Genomic DNA, 18,320 nt, shown 5'->3' with positions numbered 1-18,320 from the left:
TTAAATAAGTATCTTTTTCAAGCTGTAATTCTCTGTTAGGGAATATTTACTTTAAGTTTGAAGACAGATATATAAAAAATATCTTATGCATGAAATAAATAAGAAAACTTACAGGAAGTATAAAAGAACAAATCTTAATGGTAGTGCTTAGAGAGTAATTTACAGCAGTGAATGCTTATGTTAAAAAAGTGAAAGCTATGAAGTCAGTAACCCACGTTTTCTTTCTATGAAGCTAGAAAAAGAAAATTAGAGCATTCACATAAAGCAAATAGAAAAAAAGAAATAATAGCAATCACAGTGGAAAATCAAATAAAAACAGAAAAATAATAGAGAATATAAAGGAAACTAAAAGTTAGTGTTTGAAAAGAAAGAAAATTGACAAACTGACCAGACAGACAGATAGACAGACCAGGAAAGGAGATGGACAAAAAAATGAAAAGATATCCCAGATATTGGAAGGAGATATTTTTATACCAAACAGTTTCTAAAGGAACGGGGCATCCAAATATATAAATTACTCATACAACTCAATAATGCAAATTAAAAAAAAAAAAACTAAGAGGGAAGAAAATTCACATAGATATTTCCCCATAGAAGGTACAAAACGGACTATAAGCACATGCAAAGATGTTTAGCATCATTAGTCATGATGGGGAAATGTAAATTAAAACCACAAAAGGATATTACTTCACAACTGTTAGGATGACTATAATCAAATCTCAGATACTAATGAGTGTTGGTGATGATGTGGAGTAATTGGAGCTGTCACTCATAGTAGGTGGAAATAATAAACAGTAGAGCCATTTTGGAAAACAGTTTGCCAGATCCTCAAAATGTTAAATATAGGATTATCTTCTGAATAGTCAATTCTGTCAATCCTAAAGGAAAGCAACCCCAACAAACCATTTGGAAAGACTGATGCTGAAGCTGAAGCTCCAAATTTTGGCAACCTGATACAAAAAGCTGACTCACTGGAAAAGACCTCAGAAAGATGCTGGGAAAGATTGAAGGCAAAAGGAGAAGGGGGTGGTAGAGGATGAGATGGTTAGATAGCATCACCGACTCAATGGACATGAATCTGAGCAAACTCTGGGAAATAGCAGAGGACAGATGAGTGGCAGGCTACAGTCCATAGGGTTCCAAATAATTGGACATGACTTAGTGACTGAACAACAACAACAACAACATATCCAAGAAAATTGAAACATATGTCCAGATTAAAAAAAATAAAGTACACATGAATGTTCACAGCAGCATCATTTATACTTGATAAAAAGTGGCAACAACCCCAAGTCCATCAAAGGATTAATTGATAGGTAAAATAAAATGTGATATACTACTGATGCATGCCACAAATGGGTAAACCAGAAAGCACTATGCTACATGAAAGAAGTCAGTCACAAAAGACCACATGTTGTACAAAATGTCAAGAATAATCAAATCTATGGAGACAATTAGCAGATTAGACAAATCTGGAGAGACAAATAGCTGAGGGATGGGCATGGGAATATGCGGAGTATGGGCAAGGGAGTATGGGGCTAAAAATGGATCCAATGAAAATGTTCTCAACTTAGATTGCATACATGTTGAATATGCTAAAATCCAATGATTGTAAAGAATGCAAATGATTTATTTTGAAATTGAATTTTAAAATGTATAAACTTTATTTTTTTTTCAGTGAAAAAAATTTGTAATTATAGATTTCTTAATAATTTAATAATCGAGTCAAAGTTCAAGTATTTTATATTGGTGATACTGATACAAATACATTTTTTACTGAATTTTTTTCCTAAATTTTTCCTTAGCTTTTCCTTTTATTCATTTTCAACCTGCTCGTACTAAGTAAATACAGCTTTTTACTGACTGATCAATACATATTAAACTACCAAATCTAAAACCCAGGCTTCCCCAAGTCAGTTCAGACACAAATATTCGAAGAGTCTGTCAGCATTCATATAAATTGTTTGAAACTTTCACAGCAATTTTCATACATTCACGTAGAATGAGATTTATGGTTTTAAGAACATGTAAAATAAATAAAATGTAGATGCTTTTATTTAAAAGTTACGTCTTAAGAAATATCACTTTTTATTCCTGCTTACTTCCTATGCTTACAATGTAACTAGGTTTTGTGTTTTTATGTTCACTGTCACACAATTATCAGATGATTACCCTGTACAACAAGTTAGAATAATATCTTGATTCTAATGATAAAAAAAAATTAAATAAAAATTAGTCTATGTGTTCCCATTATAGCATTACTTTGGAAAATAACTGCAATTAATCATTTTGAGACTTAAGACAATATGTTTTCAAATCATCTCTAAAAATATGAATAACACTGTATTATGTATATTACTGCACCTACATTCAGAAAATCAGTGAGCTGTCCTCAGTTGTCTACATTAGCGCACTTATCTTACCTTTGTCTTGGCAGGCTGATAAGGGGTTGTTTATGACACCTCTTGCTAAGGCTAAAGAGCTTGTGTACAATTTTCTGCGCCTTTAGGAAAAGTTGCTTCATGCTGTTCTCCAGTTGTTCATAGCGGCGCTGAAAATTAGAATCCATTGTCCACAAATGCATTACGGTAGATGTGTTGAGGAAATAGTTCATGGGTAGCCTTTTCATAAAGAACTTGAATTCATCTGAAAAAAAAGCCAAAATTCAATACTTTAATAATAAAATAATCAGTTTTCTTCTTCTCCAAAGTATATTTAGTATGTTAATGCTGAAACAAATACAAACTATTATTCTCTGTGGGGCAAATTAATAGCAAGAAGGTAATTGTTTATGATTTAGGATTATTTTCTCTTTTGTTCCTCATAAGATAGAACAAGAACATTCATAGAAAAAGGTAATTAAAATAAGTGTTCTAAAGCAAATATTTGGGGGAAAAGTTTAACTTGAACTTAATTTTTCCATGTTCTCCTTTTGATGATAAGTGAATTTGATGGTGCTGAATTTTTTTTCCCAAAGTTAATAGTCATTAATCTAGCTTTTCTTTCTGGCAACAGCATTTTTAATCATGTTTCAAGTATTGTTTATTAAATAAATATTTTCAGAAATTATCCTTAAATCAGTATAGGAGAATACACAGATTTTCATTAATAAATGTTTGCAGTGGTTAAAGATATATTATCTGGCAAGTGATACAAACCCTATTTTAATCACTATTCTACCCACAGAAAATTTACACAGCATGCATTAAACCTCAGTCTGTTTGTGCCTTGATTTCCTTGTTTGTAAATGAGATAGAAAATTTTTGATTACAAAAATAGCATTTTACTTTAAATTTTTATGAAGTTGCAAATACATTGTTTTAGTTAGTTGTAAATATCCAATTCAAAAATAGTTATTTTCAAATACCAGTTATAGGTGTTAGTGTTTACTTGAATTTGGACAAAGTATGTTCATACTGATTCCTTGGTAGAGACTGTCTCTATTGAGTGTTTCAAAACCCCCAAGTTATCACTAATATTTAAAAAATATGCCATTCACATGGGAAAAGATAAACTACATTAATATACATATATATACGGCAATTAATTTATATATATTTTACAAACCAGGGCTATTTCAATAATCAAATCCAAACTATTTCATCAGTGATGGAAAAGGCAACTTGTAGACAATTAACAGAAAATTATATTCATGAATGTTGAGTTGATATTTTTTCTAGAGCAAATAAATACAGAGTTCCGGCATGTTTTGGATGTTAAATGCATCCAGAAGAACAAGAAAACAAAAGGAAGACCAGGACTTTTTATAGTAAAATTCATCAGGAAAGAGTTTTGAGGATATATCCATTTGATATGCTTCAAATCATTTTTTTAAGTAAGCAGAGTATAAATAAGAGATGCATTTTAAAATTCCAATTTCACAGTCCTCTACATTTTGTTTGGTCCCATATGTCTCCTTTGACAAATTCTCTCCTTTGAATAAAAGAGTTGGGGCATGGAAATTGGAAAGCATTCCCTGGATTATTCACAGAGCAGATGCCACTACTTTGCAAACTAATCATTCATTTCATTTCATTGTCATCTTTTACTTGAACATTTCTGATAAGCTTTTATTGTTTCATGGGTTTGCATATTTTAATTATTTTCATTGTTTGTTATAGTAGTATCATAAAAGTTTCTAAATCAGTACATTTTATTCAAGTTAAAGAATCTATTAATTTATTTATTTTACCAAAGTGGATGTAACAGTACATGCCAGCTGAAAACTGGCACTATGTAATTTTTAAAAAAGGGTTTTAACATGACGTTTGAATAATTACTTCATTATGAAGTCATTAAGAGTCACCATTGATAGTCCCCAAAACAGTTATCGGACACCTGTTGTGCACAAAACATACAGCTATTTCAATCTCTGAGTAGGAATATGAATAAACATTTCATCTTATTTTTTTAAAATGACAAAGACATGTAATATTTTAAAATGTTAAAATAGCATCTTATCTGAAATTCATTCTACTTAGAAGTCAATAGAATGTCCAGAAATATTCCTCTGGATATTTATTCAGTTAATAAAAATTATGTTTATATATTACGAAAATGAAATTTGAATGATACATTAGAATTATTATATAAACCTCCAGATTTACATAACTACAAAGAGAAAATACAATGATTAGTGGACACCAGATTACAGTTAACCCTATAATAATGTCCAAACTCATGTAGAAAATAAAGTGCTCTTGCTTTTAAAATGGCAACTAAACAATGACTGTGGTGGTTTAGTTGCTAAGTCATGTCAGACTCTTGTAACTCCATGGACTGTAGCCCGCCAGGCCCCTCTGTCCATGGGATTGTCTAGGCAAGAATACTGGAGTGGGTTACCATTTCCTTCTTCAGGGGATCTTCCCAACCAAGGAATTGAACCCAGGTCTCCTGCATTGCGGACATTTACCGTTTGAGAATTTACCAACTGAGCTATGAGGGAAGTACAAACAATGACTAACCATACTTTTTTGGGGAAATAAATGTGTAAAAGAAAAAAAAAATTAATGTCACATAAAAATATCCTAGGAGAAATTAATTCAGTATCTGGGTTATTGGAGAGAGATTAATCTGGAAACCCCTGTTTGCAAGATATGTACCAAATGAGTACTTTTGCTCAGCATAGTTTTGAGGATTATGAGAAACAAAACAACAGCAATATCAGTGGTAATAAACATCCTGTATGTAAGTCAGTCAGTCTTCTTCACAAAACTAATTCACATGAAGTAAAAAATAATACAAAAGCAGATGCATGATATTAATGAATTCTGTGGAGCCAAAGAGAATTAGCGCAGGTGACGTCTTTCCAATAAATTATAGAAGACTAGCTAGGCACCATGTAGACTCTCAAGATTACTACTGCTCTTCCAATAAAAATGAAATTTTTTCTAAAATAGCCGAACAAGGTTTGTTGCTGTTGTTTTTTTCCTCTCCTCTAAAACAAATTCTAGTTAACACTTGATATCTAGTTAGTTAACTTTGAAATGAATTCACTGTCTCTCTCTTAACACGAGTTCTCGCTTTGGCAGGAACTCAACTGCAGGGCTTTAAATATTAACTCAGTCCCCTCAATAGTCTTTCATGTAAATTTTATTGGCACAGTTATGTATGTTGAATGCAGATGATTTTTAGTTTTGTAACTCTAATGTCAGCAAAAAACTTTTATTTTTGCTACTGCATTTACATATTGATCTTATGTATTTATATGTGTATGGACTTTATTCTCATGCTTCACAGTTGAATTAAATAAGAGTGGAGAACGGAACATTTTTGGATATTAAAGGACCAGACATAATATGTAGACCCTGATTTGTGCTTCTGTCTTCATTGATGAACATGCAAAGCATTGACCAGTGTATTGATTATACATTTTCACATATTCAGAACCTCTGCTCAGAACAGCTTTGGACTATATTTTCAAGAGTGTTCTAAAGCACTCTAAATTTTCTAAAGCTTTGGGAGCACATAATTTACTTCCTCAAAAGTGTAGAAAAGCAATCAGATTATTATTATTATTATTCAGAGATGATTCTTGAGTTGTAAAACCACCAACATATCTAAAACAGAAGCTGCTTCCATTAGCAAGTAGGACTATGGCTGGGCAGGATTCAAGGAGGAAATTTGTGCTTTTATGATTTTTATATTTCATATGAATGTGTTATTCTACTAAAATGTCAATAAATATTGTTAGCCAGTAAAAATCATAGCCAAGAAATACTACTAAGTTGTCAGTTCAATATGTATATATCTTATATTTCAGACATTTATATAAAATGCTATTATTTAAAGACTTGTTAACATAAATTTAAAGTCTACTGGCTCACAGTCTGGTTTTTGTTTTCTGTATCAATTACTATATTGGTACAAAGTACCTTTTCAGTAGAAATGACAATGCAGTATGGATAATAATTTTAAGTATTATGAAAGCATAGCAATAGTCTTTACTAACAAAATATTGTACAATGTATAGCAAAATAAAGAACATGGACACAGAACAGCCTTAAATGAAAGGATGTAATAAGCAAAAAAGATGTGTATCATATATACATGAAGAATCCATGAAAACATTTGTTTTTAACCAGAACTCATCTGTTCATTTCTCATGAGAAAAATAACTTCTTATTTTGAGATACTAATGGTCTAGTTCTTCATACATGTATCTCTTGTTTATGTTTGTAAACAAAGAAGTTTTAAAATAATACATGTTAATAATATATTCTATTAACACAAAATTTTCTGTGATAAGTTAATCAAACAAATATTAATTCCTTATACTGAATGCAGTACCTTATCTATAAATGAACACATGTGAAATCTAGTCTGCTATTTTAAGACTGGGTTTTTATTAGTTTGTTTAGTATACAGTAGGTTTTTACCTATGCTAAGTACTACCTCCAAAGTTGAAAAATAAGCATCAAACTCTATCACTGAACTTCAGAGTTACTGCTCACTCAGAGCCACTTCTAATAAAGTTGTTTCTTGAGAATCACAGTTTCCTAGAAGATAGTATGGATTCATCTGTCTTCCTCTGATTTTCAAAGGGAAATATCGACCTAGGAAAAAATTTAATTGCAATCCTTGACACTACAGATATGCAAGATTTAAAGAGGTAAGATATAAAACTAAGAAATAGATGGCAGTGTGAGTAGGAAGAAGGGCTGATGGGAACAAAGTTGAGACAGAAAATTTAGGTAGTGTCCTGAATGCCAGAAAGTTACTAATGACTGAAATGGAAATCTGACCCTTGAGGGAGTACAATGAAGAGGCAAACTTTGAGTCACCCCATAATCCTGATTAGAACTTCTTGTTTTTTAACTTTTATAAAGTTTTCTTTTTCTCCAAACATTTCCAAGGGACTATTTGAATCATTTGTATCAGTTTAACATTTTCTCAACTTCTACAGTAAATCACTGATAGGACTTTGGGTGACCACATATCAATGCAAGTCTATTCAAATCTTTCTATTAACCGTGGGTATAGAGTTTATACTGAAATTGACAAAATACTAGAATGCTGCATAAAATAAATGGCAAGCCTGTTCAATAGCCTGTGAACTAGCCAATTTTATGAGGCCATAAAATGAGGGGTTCATGCAGGCATAAATCAGAAATAGAACCTAATTCCTTAGTAGCTGGCCTAGAAATGTTGTGCTTTTCCTGATCATTTTCTTTTTCTCTGAAAGATACTTTTATTTATGTTAAAATATTTTAATACAGCAAGACAATTAATCTGTCCTTCATCAAATTGCTCTGTTTATAAACCCCCTTCAAATGTCTGAAAATTTACCCAGAGCTTATCTCTACAATTATAACTATAGTTATTTCTATAGTTATAGTTTATCTCTATAACAAACTATAACTATAGAACACTCAAGACTCAGGTCTTCACATTCCCAGCACCCTTGCAGCTACAAGATATAGCTGCATCATCTAAGAAATATAGGAATCAAGTGAACACGAGCAGAGTTTGGATCTAAGATATAGGATGCATCATCTAAGATATAGGAATCAAGTGAACACGAGCAGAGTTTGGATCTTACGCTGTTGAAGCGATAACAGAGGATGCCTAGAGCAATTCTCAGGGAGATAGTGATTGCAGCAGTAATGGTAGTGTTTGCTGCTATTGGATGATCAGCCACTCAAGATGGTTGTCCTCCTGCTCTCTGTCTGTCCTCTGCTTGACCACCGCCTGCTTCACCTATACTATGCTCATATGATTGACCTTCCCATGTATTGGCCCCAGGCTTCAACTAGGACTATTCTAGTTTTAGATCAGAACTTCAACTATGCTTATCAAAAGGGCAGTAAGGGGCATGCCCCTCTGCTGGTTTCCTTGGCAACCGATAACCCAACTTGACATCAATTCCCTATAACTGGTAGCCAACCCCTGCCCATGGGAGCAAAGAAGGCCATCCTGTGCTACCCCATTGTCCACTACACATGGTGAGGTATTGCTCTAGGGTCTTGCTTCAGATGTGTAAGCTCTACCCATTCATTAAACAATTAATGTTTCTGTAACTGACTCCAGGCTCTCTCTTCAGTCTTGAAGGTGGGCAAGTGCAGGACTTAAAGGCCTGTGGGGTGCAGCCCTATAGAGATCTAGGGTTCCATGCATTCAGCAGTGGTGATCTCACTAAATAAGTCTTATGCAAGATTTTTTTTTTTTAATTTGTCTCAACCAGTAGTATGAGTATGATTCTCTAGCTTTCTTGAAGATTCTATATGCTAACCAATATCCTTTAATTGATTCCTTATCAGATTGGGTTATCTAGAGACTGATTTTCTTACCTTCATCCAAAGAAAAAAAAATTCTGGGCTACTAGAGGTACTGGTGTCATAAGTGGTTTGGAAGAGTCTCCATGGATAATAGGAGACTCTTTCTGGATTTGTTGGGGAAAAAGACTTTTTAAATAAGTGCAGTATTCAGGGTGGAAGTTTGACAATAGAAGTACCACCTGTGTTCATCTAGAATGAAGAGCTTGTTGAGGGCACATTTGGGACTATGTGCCTATATACAACTGAATGAGGAACATAAAAATTTCAAAGACCGAGACTGACTTGGTTACTACAAATAGAGATGGCTTGCTTAAAGAGCTCAAAATCCTACTTTTTTTTTTTTTTTTCTCAAAGCACAGAATGCTGGAAAGGACTAAAAGAGATCTTTTATCTCTTGCAGCTGTAGGGCTTCAAAACAAATTTTGATCCCAAGACTGAATTTAAATTCCTGCCAGATCTGTTAAAGTTGGAAAGAACATTAGAAAGGGTGGGAACCTGGGAACTGGAAGGTAGATTGGGGGAGGACTGGGATGAACTCAGAGTAATCCAGAACACTAATGCTCACTTTCTTTGTCCCCAAGAAACAGCATCTTCTCTCCTGCCTGATGGACTAGATTATCTTGCTTCGAGTCACTGTGATGATTTTAATCAAAGAAATGACCGTCATTAGGAAGCAAATTTCATCACATCCCACTTCCATCATCTATCATGTCCCAAGGGAGTTTATTGAAAATATTATGACTTTCCAGTTGTTATCAAGAATTTGCTGATTTTCTACTGGAGAAAGAACATTAAATGCATTGATAAAAGGAATGCATGCATATCTGATGAATATTATATTCTGTAGGATGGGGACATCTGTTAGTGGGAAAATCTGTGTGAAATCGGATGGTGGGCTCTGGTTTCAATTAGGACACAATTAACCCTCTGTGACTGAGGCCTAGAAACAGAGATTACACCTCAGAGGCAAAGTGGACATTGGTATTGTCATAGATGTTAAGTCCAAGGTGCTATTCAAAAAAGTCTACCTGGAGGAATTTTAGAGTTCACTAATCAGGTCATGGTTCCTTGGGATTTAAATGTGGAATCAGTGCTTTGAGGTCCTCTTTTTAATTTGTATTATTGAAAGAAAAAAAAATCTGCAAAAGAGGCCTGACTTCAGTTTTCCTGAGAGAGGAATGGTATCTGGAGTTCTGAATGATTTCAAGACTCAGAACTCTTAAACACTACTTAATAGATCACATGTTTTTTTTGCATTATGAATTAACCCCTTGGGCTCCTAATGCCACATGAAACAGAGAGGGGCCTTATAGAAAGTAAACAGTAAATTGGGTTTTCTATGAAGCCTCCTCAAATCAGGTCCAATGGGATCCTAACCCAGACCATGTTTATTTTCTGGTCTCTGAGTTGGACTGTGAAGAAGGCTGAGCGCCGAAGAATTGATGCTTTTGAACTGTGGTGTTGGAGAAGACTCTTGAGAGTCCCTTGGACTGCAAGGAGATCCAAACAGTCCATTCTGAAGATCAGCCCTGGGATTTCTTTGGAAGGAATGATGCTAAAGCTGAAACTCCAGTATTTTGGCCACCTCATGCGAAGAGTTGACTCATGGGAAAAGACTCTGATGCTGGGAGGGATTGGGGGCAGGAGGAGAAGGGGACAACAGAGGATGAGATGGCTGGATGGCATCACTGACTCGATGGACGTGAGTCTCAGTGAACTCCAGGAGTTGGTGACAGACATGGAGGCCTGGCCTGCTGTGATTCATGGGGTCACAAAGAGTCGGACACGACTGAGCGACTGAACTGAACTGAACTGACTAAAGAATTAGAATAGAAAAGCTTTGTCTCACTAACCTATCAGGTAAAACCTATAAAGGTAAGATGGATAAAAGGAAGCTTCCTTCTCCTAGGAAAAGACTAAATTCAGGTGATACTGCTTTTTTTTTTTTTTTTTTAATGCTTGACATGGTTGCAGGACCTGGAGATCTGTTCAACACTGAACATTTTGAAAATAGTAATCGCATTACATCTCTAATTAACTCACATATAGACGATCTCTCAATCACAGAGTAACTCTAATTAAAGCTGCCATTCCAGATATGGTAGCTTACTGGTGACTGGACTCCTAGCACTAGGGAGAAAGTTTCTTCTATGGTACAATCTCTCTTATCTATCATCATAAAAAGGGAAGCCTGGAAGCAGTTTTCGTTCCTATGTCAGCTATGAGAATGAAGCATCTCCATCATATTCAAGGGTCAAATTTTTTCTCAGCCTCTGTCTGCCAAGTGTCTTCAAAGGAATGCAGACCATTGTATCCTGTTATGGGACATATTTTGTTAATGACATCATACTAAAAAATACGTGCAAAATACAAGTAACAGGTATCCTGTCTGCTGGCCAATATTTTAGCTTATCAAGCCTCTGATGTGCGAGTGAAATTTCTGAGAGTCCAGAGCACATTTGGGTAGCTTCTCCAAAGCAAACAGCAAGCAACTGCTCTCCTCCAGCTCCCTTTAATAACAAAACTCTACAGATCTTTGAAGAAGCAGCAAATGAATTATCTCGTAGCATCACTGATAACTATGACTGCAATGATCTCTCTTGGGATGTCAAAGGTGCACATTGCAGATGTGTGTTCTCCTTATACACTCAAAAGATGGCACTTATTATGTGATTTTGTTACCGTTCCTGGCACAGCCTCAGAGCCAGGCTCTCCAGTTCTGCTGATTCTGTCAGCTACCCAATCCGCTGTCTGCACATAAATTCCTTTTCTGCTACAGTCAGATTCTGTTCTTGCAAGAATGCTGACTGATACAGTTAATGGGGCCCTTAAATATAATTAGAAGATGGAGTTCAACAAGAGTATAACAAATATTTTTTGAGTGTCTAATGTGTGACAATCACTGTGCTAGTTAAGAGCTAAAATTACATTAATAATCATTTTTGTAACTGTAGTAGTAATTTCTTCACAGGTTTAGTAAATTAAATGGGATAATAATGAAAATAAAATACCTTTTACATAATTACTGATAAATAAATGCTAGCTATTATTTTTCTTTTTATAATTTATTCCATGTTTCTATGTGTGCCGGGCTGAGCAGTTAAAGTGAATTTTCTCATTTAATCTTTCCAGCAACCCTATTGCTGGGTACTGGGTAACCAGTACTGGGTATTTCTGGAGATGAGTACTATTATACTCAGCATTTCACTGAGGAGGACAAAAGACTTAGCAAGATTCAATCAACTGTTCAAAGTGACACAGTTATTAATTAGAACCCAGAACAAAAGACGTCTGTTTGAAAAAAGTGTGCTCCTATCTTTATAAGCATAAACTCTTTTGAGAGTTGACAGAAAAACAAAATTATTCCTTCTTTTTAAAGACTGCTTTTCTTTAGTAGATTTTTCACAAATATTGCTATATCCAATCTCATGATAACACTGCAATAAGATGGGCAGGTTTTATTGAGATGTGATGTGAAACAATTTTGAATTAAAGGATCATTCAGTTCAGTTTAGTTCAGTGGCTTGGTCACGTCTGATTCTTGTGAACCCGTGAATCACAGCATGCCAGGCCTCCCAGTCCATCACCAACTCCTGGAGTTCACTCAAACTCATGTTCATTGAGTCAGTGATGCCATCCAGCCATCTCATCCTCTGTTGTCCCCTTCTCCGCCTGCCCCCAATCCCTCCCAGCATCAGAGTCTTTTCCAATGAGTCAACACTTCGCATGAGGTGGTCGAAGTATTGGAGTTTCAGCTTCATCATCAGTCCTTCCAATCAACACCCAGGATTGATCGCCTTTAGGATGGACTGTTTGGATCTCCTCGCAGTCCAAGGGACTCTCAAGAGTCTTCTCCAACACTACAGTTCAAAAGCATCAATTCTTCAGCACTCAGCTTTCTTCCCAGTCCAACTCTCACATCCATACATGACCACTGGAAAAACTATAGCCTTGACTAGACAGACCTTTGTTGGCAAAGTAATATCTCTGCTTTTGAATATGCTATCTAGGTTGGTCATAACTTTTCTTCCAAGGAGTAAGTGTCTTTTAATTTCATGGCTGCAATCACCATCTGCAGTGATTTTGGAGCCTCCCAAAAATAAAGTCTGACACTGTTTCCACTATTTCCCCATGTATTTCCCATGAAGTGACGGGACCAGGTGCCATGATACTTAGTTTTCTGAATGATGAGCTTTAAGCCAACTTTTTCACTCTCCTCTTTCACTTTCATCAAGAGGCTTTTCGGTTCCTCTTCACTTTCTGCCATAAGGGTGCTGTCATCTGCATATCTGAGGTTATTGGTATTTCTCCTGGAAATCTTGATTCCAGATTGTGCTTCTTCCAGCCCAGCCTTTCTCGTGATGTACTCTGCTGCTGTTGCTGCTGTTAAGTTGCTTCAGTCGTATCCGACTCTGTGCGACCCCACAGACCGCAGCCCACCAGGCTCCCCGTCCCTGGGATTCTTCAGGCAAGAACACTGGAGTGGATTGCCATTTCCTTCTCCAATGCATGAAAGTGAAAATTGAAAGTGAAGTCGCTCAGTTGTGTCCGACTCCTAGCGATCCCATGGACTGCAGCCTACCAGGCCCCTCCGTCCATGGGATTTTCCAGGCAAGAGTACTGGAATGGGTTGCCATTGCCTTCTCCAGCGATGTACCCTGCATATAAGTTCAATAAGCAGGGTGACAATATTCAGCCTTGATGAACTCCTTTTCCTATTTGGAACCAGTCTGTTGTTCCATGTCCAGTTCTAACTGTTGCTTCCTGACCTGCATATAGGTTTCTCAGGAGTCAGGACAGGTGGTCTGGGTATGCCCATCTCTTTCAGAAATTTCCACAGTTGATTGTGATCCACACAGTCAAAGGCTTTGGCATAGTCAATAAAGCAGAAATAGATGTTTTTCTGGAACTCTCTTGCTTTTTCCATGATCCAGCGGATGCTGGCAATTTGATCTCTGGCTCCTCTGCCTTTTCTAAAACCAGCTTGAACATCTGGAAGTTCACAGTTCACGTACTGCTGAAGCCTGGCTTGGAGAATTTTGAGCATTACTTGACTAGTGTGTGAGATGAGTGCAATTGTGCGGAAGTTTGAGCATTCTTTGGCATTGCTTTTCTTTGGGATTGGAATGAAAACTGACCTTTTCCAGTCCTGTGGCCACTGCTGAGTTTTCCAAATTTGCTGGCATATTGAGTGCAGCACTTTCACAGCATCATCTTTCAGGATTTGGAATAGCTCAACTGGAATTCCATCACCTCCTCTAGTTTTGTTTATAGTGATGCTTCCTAAGGTCCAGTTGACTTCACATTCCAGGATGTCCGGCTCTAGGTGAGTGATCACACCATCGTGATTATCTTGGTTGTGAAGCTCTTTTTTATACAGTTCTTCTGTGTGTTCTTGCCACCTCTTCTTAATATCTTCTGCTTCTGTTAGGTCCATACCATTTCTGTCCTTTATCGAGCCCATTTTTGCATAAAATATTCCCTTGGTATCTTTAATTTTCTTGAAGAGATCTCTAGTCTTTCCCATTCTGTTGTTTTCCTCTATTTATTTGCATTGATCACTGAGGAAGGCTTTCTTATCTCTTCTTGTTATTCTTTGGAACTCTGTATTCAGATGCTTATATCTTTCCTTTTCTCCTTTGCTTACACAGAGTCAATTATGAGAAAAAAATAAGAAAAATAATGAACTCAAAGAAATATAAAAAGAAAGATCGTTTTATATTTCTCTGAAGGGCATGACAAAGTTTTATTTTTCTTTATATTTTTCCTTTACAAAAGCCTCATACAGCACCTTACATATAGTATGAATTAATAACATGTTTCTTAAATGGCAAAACTGATTGACAAGATTAAGAAAGAAAAGTTTGAAGCTAAATATGAACATATATAGAATAATTTATTTGGAAAAGTCGGGTTTGGTCATATGAAATATGAAGCTGCAAGTAATTCACATGGGAAAATAAAGCTGAAATAAGATGTGTAGTATAGTTCTAAGTTTAATATTCAGGTTGAAGGCAAGATTATGAGATCAAAACATTGATAAATGTCTTCATTTATGGATGAGAAACTGGCAAATGGGGTCCAGGTGGTAAAGTTACAGTGCATGTGAATTTCAGAGTATCAATAAAAAACCAAAATATCCTGAAATGACATACAATCACTGGTTATAAACAAAACTGAAAGTTCATACTCATATTGCAGAAGGAAAACTTACGAATGGTATCTTTTAAGTATCAAGTACTCTTCTAGGCACTTAGTTCTCTGAATTCTACATAGTTATTGCTGTTACAGCCACTGTGTTAAAACCATACCTATGACTTAAGAGATGCTGAGTAAACTTCGCTAGGAGGGAAACCTTGTAAGTAGCACCTGGAGAAAAACTGGTGAACACGTAAGCAATGTCTGCTATGAGATCAAATCCATCTGAAACCTTGTCCCAATGTCAGACAGAGAATCCAGAGCCAGGCTTATTCTTGTGAGAAGAGAATTTACTTCATACACTGTAAATACTAAGTAATACTCAAAAGGATATATCCTTTCTCTTGAAAGATAAAAAACATGCCTGACACCATCCTCTCCCAGCCCCTTGTACACCAGTTGTCAATTTTTGCAGCAGTTTTCTCTTCAACAATGAAAAATGGAAGCCAAGGAACCTTAGTGATTTCCAAATGAAAACAGGTCACAGAAAAATGGAATTAGTACTTAAACAAAAATTCCACACAAAATCTGTCTTTTATCCTATGTGACCATCTTAAATGCCATAAATGTACATGAGAATATATGTTAATAATAAGTATTAAAATAGTATTAATTCACAAGTAATTTAACTATTAGAAATGATATCCAAACAGGAAACTCTTAAAACTATGTAAATAAAATCACCATTTTTGATGTTCAGGTTGACAAATTTGTAATAAAGTTAAGTACAAGCATAAAGTTGTTTATCTTAAGTTATTCTGATATAGTTTATTCCAGATATAGTTCCAAGTGTAGTTAGGACTCTCAATGCACTATGGAAAAATTATCTTAGTCCTTTCTCACCTGATGGAATCTTAATAAATTACTGTAGAACTTTGGAAAACCAACCTTTAACAAAGAGTAGACACATCTTTTAAATAGTGAATCTTTTCAGAAAAGAAAGCACCATAGATCCTTCACAGAAAGCATAGGGGAAGTACATCAAGAGAAAGAAGCCCTCCTTACATCTATCTATCGGAATCACTGTGCTGTATACATGAAACTAACACAACATTGTAAATGAACACAGCATTGTAAGTCAACTGTACTTCAATTTTAAAATATTAAAAATGAAGACCTCTCCACCAGCCACAGCACATGTCTACAGGCAGTTAGGCACGATGGGAAACCAGGCAGTTACTTGGCTGGTATACATGATATTCAATGGAAATCTATTTTCTCTTTACTTCCTTTTTCACAGATGCCTTGTATAAACAAACTAGCTACTAGAAGAAAATATGATAAAATGTTTAATAAAACAGAGTCAGTATTTTGGTAACACATAAATGCCTTGTTGTTGTTCAGTCACTAAGTCATGTCTGACTCTTTGCGACCCCATGGACTATAGTCCGCCAGGCTCCTCTGTCCATAGGATTTCCCAGGCAAGAATAGTGGAGTGGGTTGCCATTTCCTCCTCTAGGGGATCTTCCCAATGCAGAGGTCTAACCTGAGTCTGCTGCATTGGCAGGAAGGTTCTTTACTGCAGAGCCACCAGCGAAGCCCATATATGTGTATGCTGCTGCTGCTGCTGCTAAGTCGCTCCAGTCATGTCCGACTCTGTGTGACCCCATAGATGGCAGCCCACCAGGCTCAGCCGTCCCTGTGATTCTCCAGGCAAGAACACTGGAGTGGGTTGCCATTTCCTTCTCCAATGCATGAAAGTGAAAAAATAAAGTGAAGTCGCTCAGTCGTGTCCGACTCTCAGCGACCCCATGGACTGCAGCCCACCAGGCCCTTCCATCCACGGAATTTTCCAGGCAAGAGTACTGGAGTGGGGTGCCATTGACTTCTCCATATATGTGTATACATACCTTTAATTCTATCTTCAAATAGTTACACATTAGCTTTAATGTAGAATTAAGAGATGTCATAGTCTTTTTTTATCATGCCATGGTTGAAAAAGATTCCTCAGATTTCTTAATTGCTGAACACTTTTTTCTCTGAATCCAACTAACCAAATACACTGTGTTGTGTTCATCGAATACGTTTTTCATACTGCTACTCAAATTTGTCAGGAACACGACTTTTTGCAAAAAGACAACATGTGATGCTTCCAATTTACCATGCATTGTCTATTTATTCCAAATGAAAACATTCAGACTATGGCATTTACACTTTACACACAACTGGCAGTCATGCTCAGTTGTTTATTATGATCTTGGAACCATCAACCCAGTCAAAGGCTGAGAACTCTTTCCACAAATCCCTTTCAGTTGTAGGCTTAAAGTTGGTCAGTGAAATAAACTTGAGGTGTAGAAGGTGGACATTAAACAGAAGCCATTATTCTCAGGAGTTTATGATGATGAACATGTGATGGTCATATACAGTTCTTTCCAAAATTCAGTACATGGTAGGTTCTACAGAGAGACCAGTTTCCACAGAAATAGCAGCTTGCCCATAAGCAGCATCCTCCCTGGGCTCCCACTGGACAGTGGCCAGACGCTCATTGTCTTCTGGACCTGTCCACAGGCTCTGGCTTCTCCATCCATTCCAGGGCTTCGAGATTAAGTGGATTATGGATGTTTCTCTAATTCTCTGTCTACCCCCGTCATGCCTTCACTTTCCAAGTTTCTCCCTGCTGTAAACACTATTTTCCATGTCAAGCCCCTGTATTCCCATAAGCTTTTGTTCTTTATTTGCTTCAGCTCAGAGGAAGGAAACAGGTGAAGCAGCTCTGGCCAGTTTTCTACTATATCCATTGTCCTCTTCCAGAACACTGATTTTGCTGTCGACCGTGATGGGTCCAATATGAAACTCGCAGCCTCTGGTGGATATGTGACAATGTCCTGGCCAAAGTGACAAAAGCTACAATCTGTGTCTGTATGTTGGGGTTGGAGAACTGCTGTGTAGTAAAGGTTTGCTTTTCAGATTTAGGTGCTTCTTTCTTTTCTTCTCCCGGCTTTTCCTGCATCCTGGTGCATGAACTGCAGACTGGATGCTGGAGCAGCCATATAGTAAGCGTGGGAGGAAAGCCAACGGCAAAGGAGAAGATTTGCTCTCCAGTTCCACCAGTCCTTGAAGCAGTCCTGGCAACACTCCCTCACTTCTGTCATCTGCCAGGTTGTTGTAACTGAGGATGGGGGAATGCAAGTCTTTAAAGCAACAGTCCTTTGACATTTTATCTTGCAAGTTCCTTGCTGTTGTTTAGTCGCTAAGTCCTATCTGACTCTTTTGCGACACCATGGACTATAACCTGCCAGGCTCCTCCGTCCCTGGGATTTCCTAGGCAAGAATACTGGAGTAGGTTGCCATTTCCATTTCCAGGGGATCTTCCTGAGCTAGGGATTGAACCTGCATCTCCCACAT

General features: G+C 36.5%; 1 protein-coding gene across 3 annotated transcripts in view; it reads right to left on the bottom strand.

The window, feature by feature from the left end:
- BRINP3 (BMP/retinoic acid inducible neural specific 3) overlaps positions 1 to 18,320 on the bottom strand; it is a 484,417-nt gene that overhangs the window by 87,513 nt on the left and 378,584 nt on the right. For all 3 annotated transcript variants that reach the window (XM_070767931.1, XM_070767930.1, XM_070767929.1), the window contains exon 7: positions 2,424 to 2,646. In XM_070767931.1, the coding sequence (XP_070624032.1) occupies positions 2,424 to 2,646 (223 nt within the window). The remainder of the gene's footprint in view (positions 1 to 2,423; positions 2,647 to 18,320) is intronic.

Source organism: Bos indicus, chromosome 16 (assembly GCF_029378745.1).
Source record: "Bos indicus isolate NIAB-ARS_2022 breed Sahiwal x Tharparkar chromosome 16, NIAB-ARS_B.indTharparkar_mat_pri_1.0, whole genome shotgun sequence".
Taxonomy (NCBI): domain Eukaryota; kingdom Metazoa; phylum Chordata; class Mammalia; order Artiodactyla; family Bovidae; genus Bos; species Bos indicus.
This window is presented reverse-complemented; position numbering and strand designations above follow the sequence as displayed.